The 21858-nt window shown below is 42.0% G+C and overlaps 5 protein-coding genes across 9 annotated transcripts in view; 1 reads left to right on the top strand and 4 right to left on the bottom strand.

The window, feature by feature from the left end:
- Positions 1 to 11607, bottom strand: part of LOC126565322 (40S ribosomal protein S5) — a 326252-nt gene extending 314645 nt beyond the window's left edge. For all 4 annotated transcript variants that reach the window (XM_050222491.1, XM_050222489.1, XM_050222490.1 and 1 more), the window contains exons 1-5: positions 11514 to 11607; positions 10660 to 10858; positions 10219 to 10557; positions 9834 to 9932; positions 9573 to 9643 (exon numbers count right to left, since the gene is read on the bottom strand). In XM_050222491.1, coding sequence (XP_050078448.1) covers positions 9575 to 9643; positions 9834 to 9932; positions 10219 to 10557; positions 10660 to 10854 — 702 coding nt within the window. In that variant the 5' untranslated portion in view covers positions 10855 to 10858; positions 11514 to 11607 and the 3' untranslated portion in view covers positions 9573 to 9574. The remainder of the gene's footprint in view (positions 1 to 9572; positions 9644 to 9833; positions 9933 to 10218; positions 10558 to 10659; positions 10859 to 11513) is intronic.
- The window catches only part of LOC126564152 (protein PALS2), a 536462-nt gene that overhangs the window by 61850 nt on the left and 452754 nt on the right, over positions 1 to 21858 (bottom strand). The window lies entirely within an intron of this gene.
- LOC126564401 (guanine nucleotide-binding protein-like 1) lies at positions 12347 to 14458 on the bottom strand. Its single transcript, XM_050221437.1, has 4 exons — positions 14376 to 14458; positions 13918 to 14266; positions 13702 to 13848; positions 12347 to 13625 (listed from the first exon to the last, which is right to left on the bottom strand). The coding sequence occupies exons 1-4, from the start codon at positions 14456 to 14458 to the stop codon at positions 12441 to 12443; spliced, it is 1764 nt and encodes a 587-aa protein (XP_050077394.1). The 3' UTR covers positions 12347 to 12440.
- On the top strand, positions 14957 to 19957 carry LOC126564020 (GATOR complex protein Wdr59). 2 transcript variants are annotated; one of them, XM_050220921.1, is made up of 5 exons: positions 14957 to 16832; positions 17097 to 17395; positions 17470 to 17602; positions 18710 to 18739; positions 19379 to 19957. In XM_050220921.1, exons 1-5 carry the CDS (start codon positions 14958 to 14960, stop codon positions 19955 to 19957), a joined length of 2916 nt encoding a protein of 971 aa, XP_050076878.1. In that variant the 5' UTR covers position 14957. The 2 variants fall into 2 exon arrangements, with proteins under 2 accessions (XP_050076878.1, XP_050076879.1); XM_050220922.1 differs by lacking the exon at positions 18710 to 18739.
- Positions 20401 to 21342, bottom strand: LOC126560379 (uncharacterized). Its single transcript, XM_050216339.1, has one exon. It carries the CDS (start codon positions 21340 to 21342, stop codon positions 20401 to 20403), a length of 942 nt encoding a protein of 313 aa, XP_050072296.1.

Raw genomic sequence — 21858 nt, forward strand, 5'->3', positions numbered from 1 at the left:
AAACCCCAATACGCCTGTACATACAAGAGAGTGAGAACATTAGAACAGTAAGTGTGAGTGTCTCATGAGAACCACAACATTACCAAAACTTCCTACTTTAATCTTACAACAAACAATTCTAGTCAATTTTGCTTGCGATCTAGGGTTCGGATCGGTTAGAGAGAATAGCGCGCGCACCGTTGTTAAAAACTTCAGTATTTTAATGAGGTAAGAGAATAGTGTACCGTTTAGCATTTAACACAAACACACGTAAAACAACATTTACTAAACATCAAGCAGAAAATAGTATAAGAGGGAACACTTTTAGTAGGAATAGGAACTGCGCGCGTTAGTAGAGAGGAATATCACAAGTACAAACCCGAATCCCAAATCCATTCTTGATCTAACACACCTTCGAGCTACTACAGATATATCATGAACAAGTCTATACGCACATACACACACATACACACACACACGAAGAATGCAATAAGCAATAAACGGTCTGTGTTTCAACTATGAGAATATATGGTTCTTTTACTGTAGAACATTCAGCCATATCATCGTCGCGTACAGTCACACACACACACACACACACACACACACACACACACACAAGCGCGCGCACACACACACATGCATATAGTGCTGCGGTATGCAAAGGAAGTAAAACGAGCGTTAGTGTGTAGTTTTGTGGACATTTTAGTATTAAAAATAATGCTCTCTTTTTCTTGGATAAAGGTTTAGACAAACGTATCTCTGCTCGCAGGCTTACAGGGTTTCGATCCATATAATGATGCGTTGAAAAGCTCCCCTCGCCTGTACGGCAAAATTGCAATATGTACCGAAACCCTGTAACATTAGTCACTTAGTACACACACGCATGGCTTCCGGGCGCCTCAACGTACTATTCCCGTGCATTGGCTGTATCATATCATTTGACATGTCCATATTGCGCTCCCCCATGTATGTGTAGGAGACCTTGTTCTACTACTACCTATACACTACGCTTTCGTTAGTATACTCGGCTACTTAGGCGCGTAACTGAAGGCTATTTTGTAGTGCTATGTGTTTGATGTGTTATCAGATCCACCTAGTTTATAGTTTTCCCAACCCCAGTTTGAGTAAAACCGATGTATTTTCTGTGTGTTGATACTCCTGCCTTTGTGTTCTATAGATGTGTGTGGCCGTGTACCTAAGTAAAAGTAACAACTCTATGTTGTTTATAATACATGATCGTTTACTATACTTTACTTTCTCTCTCTTTCTCTCCTTTTGTGTATTCTATTATCTATCGATCCCTTCTTTCTTTAGTTCCCTTTAGCCGCCACACCAGCTAGGTTTTGCTCCTCTGCTCGTCCCTCTACTACTACTACTACTAGTACTACTACTACCACCAAAACCACCACCACCTTCGACAGCTCTTCTCTGTTCATCTCTTCATCACACCTCAATATTATATTGAATCCAAAACCATTATGCTCTCCTTTACGTCCACCTGTAAAAAACAAGTACGTGGTGGTGCATCTTCCCCCCGTAAAAAAAAAGCTACAACGAGTCTCGTTTTTCTCATCTGTTTTCTCTTTTCGTTTTTCCTTTTGTTTCCATATTTACTCCTCTTTTTTTCATCGGCTTACTTTCTTTCTCTCTTTCTCTTTAGCTGCTACAATAGAACGACACGGCTATGAACAAGTTTTAGATGAAATTAAAGGTTTGAGATTAAGAGTAAAAAAAAAAACGCATATTTATAAATAATAGGGGAAATATAGTAAGTATAGCGAAAAGTAATGAAGCCGGCGGGAAGGATGATTCCAACTTGCTAGAAAAATTTATAGGAAAAAGAAATGAATGCAAACCGAAATTAGGACGAAAAGGGAACACAACAAGTGAAAAAACGATCGATTAATTATGATTAAAGAGAAGAAAAACAGAGATGTATATGATAAGCGAAAAAGAAAGCAACGGAGAAATATGCAAAAAGAGAGACGCTAATTAAACTAATAAAATGAGGCAAACATTAACAGAAAAGTGTCGCCGTTACGCAAGGGAAGGGAGAGAGTAATGTAATTGTAACACAAGTAACCGGACAAGATAACCTAACTGCGCGCTAAACACATCGTCATCCCGAACAATACTGCACACAAAAAGTACTCCAAGAAGAGGGGAGATGAAAAAGTAGTTTTATTGTTCCTCATTCATCCTTTGTTCAAGTTGAGTTCAATATTTCTGGTTTTGTGCACTAGTATAGTAGAAAAAATGTGTAATTTAAGTTAGTCCTATTCCACGCCCCAACCTCCACAGTGTGTTGTGAAATTTGGGTCCTTAGCAAAAGCCTTCCTTTGTTTTAGCAGCATGAGCAAGAGCATTCGCTGTTGTGTGTACGTACATCAGAGGGCTAGTTAATTTCACTCGCAATGAAGTGATAGTGAGGATAGAAAGAAAAATCAAGACTGACATTATATTGTGTGTGTAGAGAGAGAGAGAGAGAGAGAGAGAGAGAGAGAGATCCTGCATCCGGAGATGGTTTTATGAGATGGTAATCGGAACGGGATCGGTTTATGGATTCCGAATGATGCGTGAGTTCCAACTGAATGAAAAAAAGCACATGTATGACGTACACACGACAGATCGCGAATTTCTTCTCTTGCTAGCCACCCGCATAGATTGATGCTTCCTTCCCCCCTTTATGTTCCTTTGTAGGTTAGTTACACTTAATCCTAGTATTTAATTTGCCCTTAAGTATCCATAGACTAATGCGTTACAAGTATATTGCTTCGACAATGAACGGAATAGTTAATTCTTGATTCTGAAAATATACGCTGGTACGTCTCTTCATCCAGATTTACCCAACAAACACTCGGCAGTAGATAGTAGTAGAGCTTTTACGACTGATACAACCCGAATTATTGATCTGCAGGAGCTTTAACATTTTCGATACACAAACACTCAACGCTCGCCTGTCCCACATCAGCAATTTGATGCGCGCCAGTCGATTTCTTATACTGCAACAAGTAGAACAACAACAAAGATCGGCGCATTGCCTCGTCCATTTTCTATTTTGTCCTTAGTCCACGAAAGCTCCGGACCATACCTCTTCACAAAATGCCACCAAGAAACAAAAAAGCGCCTCCCCCCCCCCCCCTCCCCCCGAAAAATCCTATAGGACAGGGCGTTTTATCACATTGCTCTTTTTCTATTGTCTTTTATACCTACTACTACTACTTCATAGTACAAATAAAAAAATCGAAAGGAAGTTTCTCCTTGGGCGTTTTATCTCGAAACGGTATGTGAGCTTAGTATCGGTTGTTTTAAATAATTTAAGATTCTTACATAGAGATGATGACATGCGTTGGAAGTGTGCAATGACTGCTCGCATTATGCTTTGGGATGGATATCGAGAAACGCACGAAAGAAAATGGGCTAAAGAGGAAAAAGTATCGACTTGGGCCATTCCCTAAAGGCTGTCCAGGCTGACCACTACTGACACTGTCCATTAACAAGTCTCCCACATCTTTGATGTCAGATGCCAGACGTACAGTCGATGAAACAAGGCTAGCCTAACCGCCATACTTCCGATTCAGCACAGTCCCGAACGACAACTGAAGCGTACGTCTTCTTGTTTCGGATGGTTAAAACAGGTAAATAGACCAGATTGTAATATTTCATTTTCTTCAAACGTATATCTTTTATTCATTTCAAAAATTCACAACACATACGAAGTTCGCTCCAGAAGAACCACCTTTTTTTTGTACGGTTTGGAGATGCATTGGAGAAGATTACTTACCTGTAAACTACCTGCAGCTCAGCTGATTCCTGAAGGAAAGAAAACGAGAAAAGTATGAATACACACGGTTAAGGAAAGGTTGCTTAATTTTTTGTAAGAAAAATGAAATATATCAGCCAGCCAAGAGTGTCTAATCAACGATGATAATGATATCTCATTCTGAATATTTTTTGCGAAACCATGCTCTTGTTTATCATCAAATAAAATAACTTTTACTCTTCGCTATTGTTTTGGTGAGTTAAAATATTCTGATTTACCTATCTAAGATATTGAAACAATCCAGCAACAGATCCGTTGTTCGGCTATTTGCATCTGTAAATAAAATACGAACATGCGAAAGACGAGTTTAGAAACAGTTTTACAATGATTTATGAAAATGTTGTTAATTTTGGAAACGGTTCAGTAATTCTATTCTGTCACTGTTCTAATCAGACAATGTAGGTAAGAGTTAAATGATTACAAATCATCATTGGCAAAGAAAATATACAATGATGGAATCGAAATCGATCGTTGAAGCATCTCTCTATAAAGAATGCTGTTTCGATTTCACATCGATACACCAAACGGCAATGCTTACCTTTTATGTAGAAACTCTTGAAGAATCCCCCAATTGAATTGTTGGTCCACGAAGTTTTCTGGAAGTAAGCCAATTTCATACAAATTACATTAGTATCGTAGAATGGAGTTACATTACAAAACTACCTTGATAAGCAATTGAAATGTGCTTTGGATACATGGAAAGGCTATGGCAAACGTGCATTCCATTGCCAACAATATGTGTACCAAATCTCCGTACTATTGTCCATCTCGAGACCATCCGCTTGATGATCCAAACGCAAGGCTCTAGTCAGGACGACCAGGTGGGAAACAAAAAGTATCGAAAGATAGTGCTTAAACTTACCTTTTTTTATTTAAACAATGACGAGCTAGACATCGCAGTCCTACTGAGATTGTAGCGCACCAACAAAGAATCTCCGTGTTTTACAATCTAAATTAGAAATGAAAATAACATAATATTAGAAAAAAATAACGAATTTCAAACTTTTAAACTAATACAATCATACATGTACATATATTTTGTCGGTACAAAGAAATATTCTTGACGTGTCAAACACATATTGCCAAGAAACAGAAACCTTTTTTTGATCTCGATACCTTTTGTTCTTGTCCACTGTAATGGAGATCACTTAGCCAAGGATTTTGGGGCATAAATGACTGACTGGAAATCGGGACGCAAATTCTTACTGTTTCATCTCAAGTTTGAATTAAAATCTTACCTTGATTACTTCGAAGACGGATGATTTGCTCCTTTAATTGCAAAGGAACTTAGCGGCAAATATGAAGGCCAGCATCATATCGCTCTCTTCCGGTCTAAGGTGGAATTGGAAAGAAAATGAAAGACAAAACCAAAATCATGAGAAATTCAGCTCCATATTTAGTTTTGAAATTGATTTAAGCAACAAAAAATTCATCATCAGATAGGGCAAGTCCGAATAACTTGATATGTCCTCAGAAAATGGTAGGACATCGTGCGTATATTATTATAAAACATCATTGCAAGTTGATTACTTTTATGAACAAGAAACAAATATTAAAATGCGACAAAAAAAACTCACCTTGGGCATTACAGATCAGTAAATCCAGTGGTTTGGATGTTCCGTCAGGAGTCCCGTTTAAATCTGTTGAATAAATAATGTATATTTTCATCAGGAATGGAATTTTTTCACAGAAATTTGGATAAACAAGTTACAATTAATAATACTATTACTACAACTACTACTGCTTCTACACTACTGTTACCACACCGTGTACACCGTTCTAAGAAGCCAACACCACAGTAAAACTACAAATGGAGGACATTTACACGCACGTATGCAAACAACAGAAAGGAAAGCACGTGAGTGATGCTCACAGAGAACGCTTACTTCAATTTTCGTCCCTATTTATCGCTCCTATCGTCCTATCTAACGATAAGAGAGTAAAGCGAAGGACGGCAACAGAAAACAATAAGCAAAGCACGACAAAAAGATAGAATGAACCCAATATTAAAATCATTTTACCTTGATTCGTTGATTTTCTTCCACCATCAATCCAGCGACGTAACGCGAACTCGCGCTACACTTTCGGGCATTTTTATTAGTTTAAGCAATTTCTGAAACAAAACAGGGAAAAAAAATACAATTTTATTCATTAAAGTTGTCTTTAAATGAAAATAGTTTTGAAATCGAAGAAGATCTATAGAAAAAAAAACCTGTGAATGCTACTTTGCTGACAACAGGTCAGTACACTCGCAACCACGAGCAGCTGCCGCTGTGGATGAAGCATTCTTCAGTCACTATAGTCTTCTTCTTTGATAAAACGGCGATGAACAGATTTTAATGGATTACACACCGAGGGTACAAGAAGACAGAAGCGATGAAATTGCATGGACAATGATTTAAAAAATAACATGCCGAAACTTACCACAGGGAAAGGGAACGCGTGGATGTGTGTATCTCCTCCTTATTGCTATTGTTCACCACTTGTGTCGGACACCAACTGAGGGGAAAAAGAGAACGAAAAAGATCTATGTTAATCTTGTTTCTTTAGCATTGCGGTGGCTCTTCTGGTACACGCATGAAACATAATGTCACAGAACGTTTCCACGTTTATAGAGTATCGATAAAGTAACTGAATAAACAGGATAAGTAAGGTAGTATAATCTAGTCCTTAAGCGAAACAAAATAGACGAATTTTTATCTATTTCGAATTAGTAAGGACAGAGAAAAGTCGAGATGTTTGCGATACTTACATTGCTTTCACAAAACCGCTAATACTGCTCACTGAATCTCAAAGAGATGCAAGATTATGTGGGATGGATGCGTCTGTAAAAAAAACATTAATTGAAACTTGAAATTAAAATACGAAAAACCTAATTACAATTATTAAGCAGCAATCAATGTTAAGGCATGCTTTCTTCAGTAAGACCAATCGAAATAAATGTGTTTTTCAACATTGTATTATGTTAAGTGCATAACTCATCATGAAAGAGTATTTGTTTGGGGTTAAATAGAATGTGGAACTTTGCGAAAGGATTTATGCTTACCTTACAGAGTCAGCAAACGTTAACAAAATGCGTTAGATATCGTTGCCTGGAAGGAGACGAACAAAAATCTAAATAAATATACGTTTATCATCAGAACCAGCTTCATCATATCGATGGTGTTTAATCAAAATTCAGTTAAAATACCAATCCACATATACATTTCGGACTGGGGCGGTAATTCAAAGGAAACATCACAATGTTTAATTAAATCTTCATCGCAGAGAATAATATCGATCAACATTGAAACTTACCACTATTTATAATTTCATGTCACTTATTAGCAGATCTTTTATCAAACGTGCAAACCCGTTACCTGAAAGGAGACGAACAAAATATCAAAGTTAGTACAAGTTTGTCATAACCACTTGCATCATAATACGGTTAATTTATTGACAATTCAGTTAAAATACCAATCCACATACACATTTCGGACTGGGGCGGTAATTCAAAGGAAACATCATAATTTCTAGTTGATTATTAAGCGTGAAACAAAATAAAACAATTGAAACTTACCATTATCTACAGTTATTATCTGGCGTTAGCTGATGTTTCTTCGGACCTTCAAAACTGCTCTCTGAAAGAAGACGAACAAAAAATTAGCATACGTTTATCACAACAGAGTTCCACGACGACTGTTTAATCAAAATTCAGTTAAAATACCAATCTACATACTAATTCAGACTGGGGCGGTACAGAAAAAATCATCAAGAAATAGTGCAGTTTTTTATGGTTACAAATATGTTTAAATACATACCTAAATTTTCTAAACGACTGAAGTAAAATGCAAAGAACTGACTGCATTTGGCATCAATCTGCAATAAAAGAAAGATAAATTTGTAGTACCACAGAACGAAGGTGCACGCGCGAGAGACTAGCATATACGAGAAAGGGCTTCAGTAACGTAAAAATCTTCAGCATTATGTTTATGCCAGGGATAACTGATTCAAAATTCATCATATGAGCGAGTTAGTATACAAAAACAAAATGAGAAAAAAAGTCCAGCGATTGCTTACCTTTTTCTTTTTCAACAATTATACGTTCAAAAACACATCATCCTCGAGAATGTAGCAATAATACTGGAAAATTCAAAAGAAAAAAAGGGAAAATTATAAAAAATATCTAACATTGTAATATGAAAATGTTCATTGCTGCAAGATTTGTATTTTTTCTGTGTATGTTATTGGACTGTTGGAGGATAAAGAGGATGATACAAGTCCTTACCCTGCAAAGTACCAAGTATTGCTTTAGTCCAACGATCAAATATTGCTAGCTTAGAATGTTTTTTCTAAACCGATTTGTTTGAAAAAACGGTTGGACATTGCATCTTATGCTTCTTGTAGTATATAGTTATGCCGTCAATCTTCTCATAAGGGTTGGAAAGGGCTCATTAGCATTCCTACTGCATTATGAAAGGATGGACTGTTTCTTTAACTTACGAACTATAATGACGTACCATTTAATGAAGTTCATCTTCGCCAAAAAGACTCTTTCCTCCGAATTTGAATCTGTAATATAACATAAAATAATATAAAATGTGTTAGTCGTCCTCTGCGTATGGAATTTCGATCAAGATTTTTCCAAAAACGCTTCTGTAGTAATACGACAGCAATTAATTAAAGCGTACAGGAAAATTCGAGCTAAAATTATTATCATGGCCTATATTACCCTTACTTTCTACTATTGTCAACATTATCCTATCGAAACGACCAAAATGTCTTTGGGTGGCATTTCGATTGGTTGAATGTGACGAAAGGAGGATGGAATAAATAAGCTTTTAAAACAACTAATGCTTACCTTTGGTAGAATTTCCGTAAAAAAGGCACAGAAAATACACTGGCGACTGTGCACGCGACAACTGCAAAGAAAAGAATCGATACCACACAAGAGGTTAGGTAAACAGTCTCGATTATCACAAAAAAACTTAAATTGGTGAAAATAGAAAGTAGAAATGTAGTACACTATGCGATGCAGAGTTTTTTAGATTTATGCTAATACCCCAAGATACCAATTGTACGCAATGATCTTGTCCAACAGAAACCATACCTAGTCGAATTGATTTGGAGAAGGCGTTACAGTACTGTTGGGCTCAATACAATTTTCAAGAGAGTTATATAGGTGGGAGACGGCTTACCTCTAAACTGGTTGTATACTCAGCATCAGTTGTTCCTTGTTTTCGTCACGAAAAGGAGAGAAGTCCTCAGCATTGTGCGTCCATCCCTTTGTCAACCTGTATCAAATAAAATAACGAACTTTCCATCCCTCACAAAATGCGTCGTCGTTTCGGTTCATCAAAATCGAGCAAAAAGGAAACACAAAAGCAACAGGAGGAATTCAGAAGAGAGCCAGTGTAATTGTTTTTTTTTATGGATTTCTTGATTTTTTTAGTTTATTGACACCTCTTTTCTTCTAAAGGGTGATGATACGTGTCGGAAAGTATGCTATGAAGAAACTAGCACACCATACGACACAATACACGCACTCAAGAAAAATCCCCATCTTTTCTCCTGCGATGATGATGTTAATGGGTGGTATTGATACAAACACACAGGGGGATACTATTACCAGGGGGTTTAAAAGATGTGCCAAACCCTCTTACTTCCCCGGAGTTTGATAGGATGACGATTGCAGGAAGAAAACTCAAACACCACCCTCCCCCAGCCAAATACACAACCGACCCCCATTTGCAACAAAAGCACACACTCAAGCGTGCGAGATGGTGAAAGTTTTTATCGGTTAGACTTGGCGACACGCTCCAGCTCATCCTTCTTCTTGATGGCATAGGAGTTGGACGAACCCTGTAGGAAAGGGTTTGCCGAGGTATATAAAAAAAGGAGAGTTTTCAAATCCAAATGACGAAACCAAGGCAACGACCATAATGCAAAATGTGGAGCAAAGTTCAAAATGCAACAAATAATTAGTATCCGGGAATAGAAAACGCTGTTTTTTTTTTTTTTGAAAGCCTGAATTGAAAAGGCTGGCACTTACCTTGGCGGCGTTGATCAGCTCATCGGCCAAACATTCTGCAATCGTCTTGATGTTACGGAATGCAGCCTCACGGGCTCCGGTGCACAGCAGCCAGATAGCCTAAAAAGGAGGCACAAAAGAGCACATGTTAGTTGTCATATTTCCACAATTTCGCGAGTATTAACAGAACGGAATGGAATTTGTAGCAGATCACTCGGTCACACCTTAAACCAATGCTAGAAGCTAGTTTAACGAAAATCGAACCGAGCGGACCATGCCAATGGTTGCATACTTTCCGAATCTATTGGAATTGAATGCAGACCTCGCAAGAAATTTTATAGTCTACCCAATATGCCTTAGACTCGGTCGATGGATGTGTAAGGTTAGGTTTTGGACCGCGGCTTACCTGATTCACACGACGCAGAGGAGACACATCGACGGCCTGACGACGGACGGTACCGGCACGACCGATACGGGTAGAGTCTTCACGTGGACCCGAGTTGATGATGGCGTGCACCACGATCTGCAGCGGATTCTCACCGGTCAGCAGATGCATAATCTCGAACGCGTGACGCACGATGCGTACCGCCTTCAGCTTTTTGCCGTTGTTGCGTCCCTTCATCATCAGCGAGTTGGTCAAACGCTCGACGATCGGGCACTGGGCCTTGCGGAAACGCTTGGCCGCAAAGCGACCGGCCGAGTGGGGAAGGTATTTGGCGTGCTTCTCCTTCACGGCGATATAATCCTGCACAAAACCAAGATGATAGGAACCACCGATCAAAATGATGCTCCGGAACCATGGAAACACGTGCTTTTCGTGTGTTGGATCCTTCACACGCATACTCACCGAAACGGAAATGTCGGAAATATCGATATCATCACTGCTCCAGCGGCCGAACAGCTTGATTTCGGGCAGCTCAGCTGTCTGCACTACGGGCGCTTCCTCGTAGACCTGAGCCGCCTGGTCATCCTGAACGACATCGTCGGCTTCCTGCGGTGCCGTCACATCCTCATCGAAGTTTTCAAACGCTTCGTCAGCCATGGTGCTGTTTGGATTAGGCGCGCACAGAAAGCGAAAAACAAAGCAATCCGCTTAGTATTCAAGGTAACTCCAGCAGGATAAAACCCTAACTTCCGGTTTGCTTTCTCGAAACCACGCGGTTCCAAACACGCTAAGAAGCGAAAAAGCTTTCGGGGGCACGAATTCGTACGCGAACGATGGGAATATCTGTGTGCAAAACGTTTTGTGAATTTGTACCGGTGTCACTTGATAACTGTTTTAAAGTTTAACAATCTGTTGCTAAAATGTTTTAAGAACATCAAGTCTTCTGCTTTGTTCTCAAACTACAAGTCAGCGAGAGCCGGCTCTAGGAAAACGACACGTGCACTAGGATGGTCGAGGAGGAAATGAACGAATAGACGGTCTGACAGCTACCATCTACCCGCAACACCCAGTCCCTCTACCAACGCCCCTTTCACCTTACACTCTTCCTAACCCTATCAACTGCACACGGTAGGTACGAGCAGTCGGCACTCGATGGTGATCATTTTGCACGAAAATTAACTATCAATCGTGCCGATTTTCACACCAAATTCACAACGTTCTGCACGACGAATATTTCCACGTTACGATGAAATGCACCACCGTACGAATTCGTGCCGTTTTACCGGAGAAAATAGAAAAAGTTTCATCTTATTTACTTTCAACACGTCTGTTTAACAGTGGCGTTAGCCGGAAAGAGAGTTTGTCAGTTTCGGTGCGAAACGATTCGCACGTCCATGTTGGCAGCTGGTATGATTTGACAGTTAGCAGGAAGTCGATCAAATCGATATAGCGATGCTGAAGGTGGTCATGCACAGTGGTCGATTTTACACGTTTTTTTTTTATTTACAGATATAAAACAATAAAATAAAACTAAGGGGAAATTAACAACAATTCTGTATATGGCTGTATATTTATGAAAATGTATGCAATAGTTTAAAATATCAGCTCAAGGCACAAATATGGTGCTTATTTCAGCCATACTTTATAGGCCTACAATCGGTCTGAAGAAGAACACTTTTAAAAACTACATTTCCGGCTTACATAAGATGCTTTTGATTGTTTTATAAGACAGTATGATAAAACTTTGTGATAATTCGAGTATCAACTCTCCAAAAACCTATGAGTAACCTATGAGTAAAGTTGATAACCGCCAGGGATCTCACCGGCTAGAGAAACCCTCGCCGGAGATGCAAAAAGGCCTCGGATCAGCTCCACCCCCGTCTGGGATTTTTATGGGCCTCGATATCCATTCTGCATTGGGCCTCTGAACAATATAATCCGCTACTGTATGTAGGGGTATTTCTAACATCCAGGAATATTGCGAAAAATCTGCCACAGAGTTGACAGTAAGGAGTAGAATACAGAATACAGAGGCTAAGATGTCAATCTGTTTCTTTGAACCACGTTGAAAATAAAAATTTCTTCATCCCTTATTGTCAAGACTGGAAAAGGACACAAAACTACTTGAACCATAATTAAGCTTTTATTTTAGGTAACTTGAACGCATTTATTGAAATCGAACCATTAAGATTTAAAACAGGATTTATACAATTTGAGAGTAATATCTCCGGACATTTTATCACCTACTCAGGACTGCCGAGTAGATCAAACGGATTTACACTGCTGGAACTTGCCGGTGGAGAAAGCGTACTATTTGCATCCTCATCTTCCTCATTGTCCCCGTCATTGCTAACCCCAGCCACATCTTCCGTGTCCGTATCCGAAAAGAAATCGTCCTCATCCTCGTTACCATCGTTCTCGACAATCGCTTGAATTTCTTTCACCCTTGCTATTCCCGGATCAGTGGTAAGCTTTTCCTTCACTGCATGATATCCGATAGGTTTGAGAGAGAGCGTAATTTTACCATCCAATGCCATCCGGAGAATACTGTTCGCAGCCCGGTAGGTGTCGGGACGTGCAGCTTTTGCCGTTAGAAAGCCTCGCTTGATTGCCCAAGCATCACAGATATCAATCGGTGACCATTCGTCGTTATCATTTTCTGGATGCTTCAGCGCAAGCAGTTGCACCAAATCGAGCCGTTCGGCAAGAAACCGGATCGATCCGTACGGTTCGCGTAGTTGTGCGATTGGGTAGCTTCCCATCAGTACTTGCAATCGTCGAGGTGTCGAAGAAGGAAACACCAAACCGGGACAATCGCACAGTCGGACGGTATTGGTGAGAAAAATCGTTTGAAAGTGTTTCGTGTGCCCTGGTGTACGGCTAACGCTCACCACCTTCCGGCCCATGACAGCGTTCAAGAGGGAAGATTTTCCGACATTCGGAAACCCAACGCAACCAATCGTGAGTACTCCGTTTCTAAACTTGACGGGTTCTTCAAAGGCGAAATCTTTCTCCTCTTCGTGAGTCCTCTCGGATATTACCTTCTCATCGTCGTCCCCATCCACGTCCATCGGAGCGTTCCGTTCTTCCAAGATCTTTTGCTCCCAAGAACCCAAATCAACCTCATCCCCGACGTATTTGCGGCAAACGTCGTAGATCTGCTGTGCTCCTTCAGCCGCCATACGCATGCGACCACGGCGACGGCGAATTTTTAATCCAAACTTGCTTTCCTGCTTGCCGCGCAAATTGTACGATGGATAGGACGTGAATAGGACCACTTTGATTTGTGGATACTTTTGCTCGAAGTACTGCTTCCAGGCTAGCACCGCTTCGGCTTCTACCAGGTCTATTTTGTTGATAACCAACATCATACCTTTGCCAAGCTCTTCCGTCACGTACTTGTACAGTGATGGAGGAAACATAAGTGTCTAGAAAATTGGAGAAGAACAAGAAAAAGTTAGTTCAGGCTATGCATATCACACCGAACAACGCCAGGGCACGTACAGGAAAACGAGCATCCACAATGATTAAAACTATGTCCGAAAGCTCGAGCACACGCCACAACTGGCGCCACGTTTCCAGATTCAACTCACAGAAGCTTAGCGATTTCATATCATCGTAATGATCTTTCTCCAGTTTTGTAACGTATTTCTGCAAGAAAGAACAGTTAAATTATTCGAATGAAACAGTTCCACAACTCTATTTTACACAACCACATACAAAGAAGTATCGATTCTCATTCCCATCCAACTGCTCCTTCGACATCTCGTAGCACCACTTTGGTCGGGTGGGAAAATCATACTGCTGAAAATAATTGTCCCCGAGCTCCATTTCCTTCTCGCTCCGATGCTCCAACCCCTTCCGAGCTTCCTCCTTCAATTCTCGCAGCTCTTTAGGCGTCTCCCGATGGAACTGTAGCACGTACCGGTTCGTTTTGCTGCGCGGATCCCGCAACGGTTGCATGTTGATCTTTTCAATGTTTTCACCGAACGTTCGAGGCATATCGCTGTCCTCGCTGATATCGCTCGATTCCTCATCTTTTAGGTTACGGATTAAATTGTGCGATGTGCTACCTGTGTTTTAAAGGGGAAACAATAAGGCATTAAATCGAAAGGATTTCACTACTTCACATGTTTCAACCATCTAGAACCTTCGCCCCCTCGGGACACAAGGATCACCTACTTTTCGCTTGTTTTTTCGCTAGCAGCTGTTGTTTCTTCTGCTTTCCACTGAATGCAACTTTGCGCCTTCCCTGGGGCATGATGCACGGACACTTTTTGATCGGTAACTGATAAAACAAGCACAATTGCGAAAAAAACTCTCCCGGCACCAATTCTTGTGTTTAGCCTTTTAGCGTTGGAAGAAAGGAAGTTGACAATCAGGTTTGTTTACATCTGGTTACAACGACGCATTTACACCACATTTATCAAACTAGAAACGTGTGAATAGAGAGTTAAAATGATAAATTTACCATTATATGATATAATAAATTTTTATTATTCTTTTTGGCACATTTTATTACCATTTTGATGAAGAAATGGCTGATTTTCTTGTTAAAATTAATTCAAAACAAACCGCTACAACACATCTGAGATTACTCTCAGCTGTCAAACAAAATGCCATTGTTGTCAACAGTTCATTTCGCGATAATAACGTAAACAAATCGGAACAAATAGAGCTAAATTAACACTTTTTCCTGTGAATATTATCAATTTATCAGCAATGGATTACGTTTCATTTTTGTGAATACGAAAGAGAAAATGTCATCCTTTAGCGAATCACGAGCCGGTGGTAGTTTGGGCGGTTTGATTGGTGTCGGTGGTGCGGGAGCCGTCGGCAGCGAACCGCTATGTTTGCAGCGCAAAAGTTCCTGGGTACGGGAGTACCGCGATCTGCAAGCAAACGTTATGTCTGTCGATTGGACCGGATCCTGGATACTACTGGCCGGTCGGCGCCTGCTTGCCCTACAGTCGTTGCGTGACTACGAATGCACGGACGCTACCAATCTGCGCATGGACGATACGATCGATTGTGGGCTGCGCAAGTTTCAGCGCCACTCGAAGTACGAGGTAACGGCGGCCGAATGGGCCATCTGTCAGAACAGTCAGGAGTACTGTGCGATCGCAACCTGCCAGCAGATCGAGGTCGTCACGTGGCGCTCCGGCGAACCGACCCTGCAGCACTCGCTTCGAGCGCACACCCGAATGATAACGGACATCGATTGGCACTCGAAGGTGCCACACCTTCTGGCCAGTTGCTCGATCGACACGTTCACGCATCTGTGGGATCTGCGCGATCCCCGGAAGCCGGTACTGTCGCTGAGTGCGGTCTGTATGTCCGGTGCCAGTCAGGTGGGCTTTAATCGGGTCTCGGGCAATCTGGTCGCCACGGCACACGATGGCGATCTGCGCATCTGGGACCAGCGCAAAGGTTCGTGTCCGATACAGTACATCACGGCACATCTGTCGCGCATACACGGTATCAACTGGAGCCACGATCACGAGACAAGCCTGTCCACCGCTAGCCAGGACGGTACGGTGAAGTACTTCGACATAAACAACCCGCGCCGGGCGGAGAAAATCATCACGACGTCCTGTCCAGTGTGGCGGGCCCGGTACACCCCTTTTGCGGACGGTCTGGTTACGACCAGCGTGCCGCAACAGGGTCGCGGCGAAAACAGTCTCCTGATGTGGAACAACTCCAAGCAGGACGCGCCCATTTGCGCGTTGGTCGGGCATACGGATGTGGTGCTGGACTTTGCCTGGGGCCGAAAGGACATTCACGATCCGGAGCTGATCACGTGGTCGCGCGATCAAACTATTCGGATCTGGCGCATCGACGAGGAGGTACGGAAGCTGTGCGAACGCTACCCACCGGATGATGACGATGGGTTTATGATCGAGGAGGGAAGCAGCAGCAATGGCGGTGGCGGACTTCCCGGTGGTAGTGGGAAGTTTACCCTTTCCGGCTGTCCCAAGAGTCCGATACGCGAGAAGCAACCGTCAGTTTCTTTGCAGCACGAATTTTCGCTGCTAAATCCCAACATTCCTCACATCGACATTGAGGTGCTGGATCCGATCAAACGGACCGCCACCGTACGAATCTCCGTCAACGGGTACGTGATAATGTTGCAGGTTAACTTTCCACCGCTCTACCCGAACAATGGTACCGTGCCTGAGTTTCACTACTGCCAGGGTACTTCGCTGGACGATGCACTTTCGGTAACGCTGATGAAAGTACTGCGTACGACTGCCAGCCAACGGGTAAAGAAAGGTCGCACGTGTCTGGAGCAGTGTTTGCGTGCGTTGGTAAATCAGCTGAAAAAATCGTTCAATAATGGTGATCGCCATCTGCGGTTACAATCACCCCGACTAGAGGGTGCGCTTAGCAGTGCACTGCATGATGCCTGTGTGCCATTTCCCAAAACTTCCGGCGTTCGGTTCAGTCAAGTGGGCATGCTTGTGACGTTCGCCCGTCCGCTGAATACGAAGCGCATAAGCTTGAAGCAGCAAAACACAACGCCGAGAGCACTGTCGGCACTGAGCGGTGGCTATCTGGGGAACGTGATGGGATCGCAGCCCATTCTTTACGCTCATCGGGATCCGAGTACGTCATCGTTTTACCTGCCGGATAGGGTAAGTGTGTTTGTGTGATGAATTTTGCAAACGAGTCACTAAATCTTTCATCCAACTTGCCATGTCACAATATGTCGGCGATTCCTTTGATTAGAAAAGGCTTCTAAGGACGGTCGTTCGTGTCCTCTATAAAGGCATTATCAATTACCATAATAGAATTGTAGCAGAAAGAGTCAAGAAAATCGACAAAAACACCTCAGGACACAGGACACCTTGAGTAGAAAAGCAAGGTAATATTTTTCATGCTTTTGTTTTCCTTCCCAGAAATCATCACGCCATCGAGGATCATCGGTCAAAATCAACGTATCTCCGGTGCACGTGTACGACGTCTCGAAGATACTGTATGTAAGCCGTGAGCTAGCCGAAAACTACATCATCAACACGACGCACGTGGCCGAAATGTGTCGCCATAATCGTGCCGCAGCGGAAAAGTATGGTCGACCGGATCTGGTGCAGTGTTGGTCGCTGGCCGAAATGATCGCCCAGCCGAGCACGGAATTCGAAACGGATGACGACATGCTGTGTGCTCAGAATCCGTTCGCAAAAAGTCTTCTCGAGTCACTGTAAGTGTCATGAAACAGAGTTTTACGAGAAGTATTTTCCCTTTGTTGACTAATTATGGAACACTCGCTTTTAGAATTCATCACTTTGCCCGCATCCACGATGTACAGACGGCTGCAATGCTTTGCTGTGCTTTCGGTCGTCATTGCCCATCCGCGCTCGAGCTTTCGATGAGTTCCAGCTCGAGCAGCAAATCAATTAACCAAAGTGTAAGTAAAACCTTTCCGTCGTCCAAAAGAAATCGCTTACATCTTCTTCTTCATGCTGCCAAGCCTATTGAAGCTCGGAAAAAAGCCACCGAAAACAGGCAACTTCCGAGTGCTGTTTTTTTGTTTTCTGGCAAAAAAAAAACCTTCATTTATTTCGTTCTTCTCTCTTAAACATGGCGACATGGTTTTTAGATGGGCGCATGTTGTTAGTATGGCGGGGTGTGTTGGCCTCGGTCTCTAGAATTGGTTGGTTGGATAACATGTTTGTTTCATTGCCATATATAGATTGCGTTCGGCGGTTCCCTTTGCCAACTGGATACGCTCCCGGTGTGCGGGTTGTCATTGATTGTCCCTCCCATTGCTCGATTGGTTCATCTTTGTTTGTATTAAATTAGTTATCCATGTTTAAAGAAAATCAGTTTTTCGTACAAAATTTAACTAACCTTTGGAAAACCAATCAAAAAAGAATAAAAAGTTAAACTAATGGATTCATCAAATCGAGCACTAACAACATATAAATATATCTCCATCCAGTCCATACTTCTTGTATGAATGCTTCCCCTCTCAACCCCGCTCGTTTTCCTTTCCCCTTCCCTGTCATCCACACCCCATGGCTTTATTACGGTAGATATCCTTCTCTAACTGCCCTGCGGGGGGATAACGGGATTAACTGTAATGTAAAACAGGTAGCGGAAGTTGGGACAAGTGTGCCATAGAGGCAAGTGAGCCATCTAGTATTTTTCCATTAAAAATTCAGTTCGATGACCAAGTAAGCATGCAGAGTTGTTTGTAACTGTGGCTTGATATAATATACCAAATTTCATGAAAAATAGTATATATTTTTCATTTTTAACATCTTTTTTCTGCTGATTAACTAAATTGAGTCAAAATCTTGAACACCAAGAAACATAATATCATAAAACTGTAAATTGCATGACAAATAATGCTAGGAGCTGAAAAAACAATTATATTTTCACAAAAAAAAACAAATTTAAAAATAAAATAACTTTGTTTGGCACGCTTACCCTAATTTCCGCTATTGTTTTTTTTTAAATCTTCTTCCGTTAGCTTTTTAATTCGTTTCTTTCCTTCAACCCTTCGTTATAGCACTTACTTAGCGGTCATCGAAAAATTAAGGTAAATCAGGTAAACTTACTGTTAATCCGGCTGATTGTGATTGTTGCCAAAAAGCAAAAGCAAAAAAAAAAAGCAGAATTCAAAATTCCCCCGTTCGATAAACTGGAACACAGGATACGCTTAAACTGCGGTTAAACTCTTGTGCCTGCATCTGAATCGATCGATCCTTCAGTCTCGATGTGAAACTGGAAAGAAAAACGGAACCCCGTCTTGATGCTTGTGTCCTCGCTTGCTCGTCTGTCCTGTTCGGTTTTTGTACATTTTGCGTTGCTTGTATGTGTTCCTTTGCTTTCGGGAGGTCCTGAAGCCCTGCCCTGATCTAATACCAAACCTCAGCAATGATCTTGAGTCTAGCGTCGGTTCATCCATTGCTCTCTAATCTCACCTATATGTACATTAATACCATCGTACGCCCCGTAACTGCCCCGCAAGGGAACAATCTTCCTGTTTGCTTGTCTGCCTTCTCTCCGTTTGTGCGTGTGTATCTGTGTGCTTACGCCATCTGCCCATTCCGTGTCTGTGAACGTATGCCGGATCGTGTGTGTCCTCCCATCCCCATGGATTTGTTCCGAATCGTTTAATAATGTTTTACTTTGTTTGATTTGCTCCCATTTTTTTAACGCGTGCATCGAATTCCAGCCAAGTGGATCACCTTACCACACGATCCTTCCGGTCGATCCCTCCTCCAATCAGGGCTGGATATTGGCCCAGCAGCTAAAACATCTGCGCAGCAACTCGTGGTCCGACTCGTTGGATGATATACGGCTGGGCGGTCCACCATCATCATCGTCGGCGATCGTCGGGTTCGTCGGTGACATCGGCAGCAAGTGTTTGCTCGGCGACAGTAACCGCTACCTATACGACAACTTCAAGCGAAGTTACGCCGAAATGCTGTACCGTTGGGGACTGTTGGTGCAACGGGCCAAGGTACTGAAGTACCTGTCCAGCTACGTCGACACTCCGCGCTGTGTGGAGTTTGTAACGGAATGTTTAAACTGTTGCCGGGTTGGTGCGCCTGCCTGTGCGTCATGCAAGAAACCGGTGCTGTACTGTAGCTTGTGCCGTTTGCCGGTTCGTGGTGCGGCGAACGCCTGCCTGCACTGTGGGCACGGTGGCCATACGGAGCATATGCGGATATGGTTCGAGCGGCACGATGTGTGCGCAACCGGGTGCGGTTGTCCGTGTTTGAGCAAAAGCTCCAAGCTTTGTAATTTGTAGATAAGTGAGGGAATGATTTATATATGTTTAGATCGGAAGATGAAAAGTTGTTATAAAAAAACTGTTAATTTGAAATTTAAAAAAAAATAACGTGGTCTCTGAGTTTCATATAGTAAAAGATTTTCGAACGGACATTCACGAAGAGTGTAGTTCGTGTACCAATCCTTTATTTGCTTCATTTTATTGTAATTTTTTTCAGATTTTGAGAAGTTTCGCATCGATCTCAACAGTTTGGAATTTCTCGTGTCCCGTAACTTTTACAATCCAAAAAAAAAAAAAGAAAACTCCCATACAAGATGTCCCGGGTAGGCGGTTGTCTGGAATAAAGTGAAAGGTACGTTTTATCTTAATCTAATGTCATTTTTATTTTCCTTTCCAAAATCTTATGTATGCCTCTATGCTTTTATTTTGTCTCCTATCTTTCAATGATCCGTAACACAGTCTTAAATGTAAATCTCTAGCTTTCGCTCGATAAACTTCCGGCAGAGCGGACACACTGGATTGTAGTAACACAGGGATCTCGCACAAGCTTTACAGGCACATAAATGTCCGCAGGGAACAAAGGCGACGGTACGTTCGTTGTCTTCACATATGATGCAGTTTCCGACAGTCGCACGAACGGGCGTCCGTTGCCTCGTTGGTTCCAGTTCAGCCAGCCGGCCGGTATTTCGCATTGCAAATCTATATGCCTTTGATAGATAATCGACCGTTAAACCATAAGGACGTCGAAGCTTGACGCGTACGTAACAGAAACCGGTGTGTAGCATTTGTTTGAAGTAATTGACCATTGCTATCATCGGTGCCGGGTATTTGTAGACAAGCGCTAACAGGAGCAATCCCCAGGCAGATTGAGCTGGAACTTCCTTGTAAATGTACTGCTTAACGTTGACCAGTGTAGCGATAAATTCGTCGAACGCATTCTGTGCCGCTTGTTGCAACAGTTCCCATCCTTCGCTTAGCTTTCTATCGATCAGTACCATCAGCTGGTACGGTGCGGTAAACAGCATCCATCCGGCATCTCCGATCAGTAACAGACTTTGCTTTGCACCCCAAACGGTTAGCTTCAGCACCGATAGAAAGGCTCCTATCCCATCACAAATTGCTCGAACGAGGAAGAGGACAGCACTGCAAGCCTTTCCGACATTATTGACGAAGAAGTAGGACGTACCGGCTAGGACCGTTTTTACATCCTGGATTGTATGACGATTGTCCTCGTATACGAGCTGCACGAAGGTGGTTCCATTCTGAACGCACCACAGCACGAACGACGTTATATTGTGGAGGATGTAGTACAACACATAGCCGGTGTAGCTAACGATGGCAACGATTTGGTACAGCAAGCAGTAAAATTTGTAGATGAAGTCGCCTATTGCGGTGAGTACCATTGTGTGAAGATTTTTGGCACTTGGGGGACAACTGTTATTACATTTTAAGATTAATTTGTTCTGCAAAGAAAAGGATTCTTCGCGGCTAAAGAAGATAAACAAGACATACGAACGGCAACAAAAATACTTCTTCTTCTTCTTCTTCTTTGGTCGAGGTATTCCACGATACGGCTCAGGAATCCAGCTTCCTGGGCCTTCCTGCGCTACTTCGTAGATTTGTTATAACTAACAAAACCTCTATGCTTGTGGACCGGCAACTTTGGCCATATGTCCCAATTTAGCTATTACTAAAGTAATTCTTACGACTGTCTGGATTTCTTAATGCTTAATGTTTTGCTGTGTTTTGAATATATACTGGTTGATCTGACGTTTTGCTTGCTTCCTTGTTGTTTTGTTTATACTAGTTAGTTTTGTTCTTTTGATTAGGTGTCGTTGACTCTTTTCTTTTGTGCTAAATTGGTTTGTTTGTTATCAGAGTATTATTTTGTTTTTTTGTATGAAATTAATGATTTTTTG

This window comes from Anopheles maculipalpis, chromosome 3RL, assembly GCF_943734695.1.
Source record: "Anopheles maculipalpis chromosome 3RL, idAnoMacuDA_375_x, whole genome shotgun sequence".
Classification (NCBI taxonomy): Eukaryota; Metazoa; Arthropoda; class Insecta; order Diptera; family Culicidae; genus Anopheles; species Anopheles maculipalpis.

Bases quoted from the DNA above. Each gene is read 5' to 3' on its own strand.
- LOC126564401 (XM_050221437.1), bottom strand. From the start codon at position 14,458: ATGCCCCAGGGAAGGCGCAAAGTTGCATTCAGTGGAAAGCAGAAGAAA. The intron at 14,267-14,375 runs GTGATCCTTGTG...AAACACAGGTAG, and splicing joins AAAAAACAAGCGAAAAGTAG to CACATCGCACAATTTAATCC. The intron at 13,626-13,701 runs GTACGTGCCCTG...CCAATTTTCTAG, and splicing joins TTGTGGATGCTCGTTTTCCT to ACACTTATGTTTCCTCCATC.
- LOC126564020 (XM_050220921.1), top strand. From the start codon at position 14,958: ATGTCATCCTTTAGCGAATCACGAGCCGGTGGTAGTTTGGGCGGTTTG. The intron at 17,396-17,469 runs GTAAGTGTCATG...ACTCGCTTTTAG, and splicing joins AAAAGTCTTCTCGAGTCACT to AATTCATCACTTTGCCCGCA. The intron at 18,740-19,378 runs GTAAATCAGGTA...ATCGAATTCCAG, and splicing joins GCGGTCATCGAAAAATTAAG to CCAAGTGGATCACCTTACCA.
- LOC126560379 (XM_050216339.1), bottom strand. From the start codon at position 21,342: ATGGTACTCACCGCAATAGGCGACTTCATCTACAAATTTTACTGCTTG.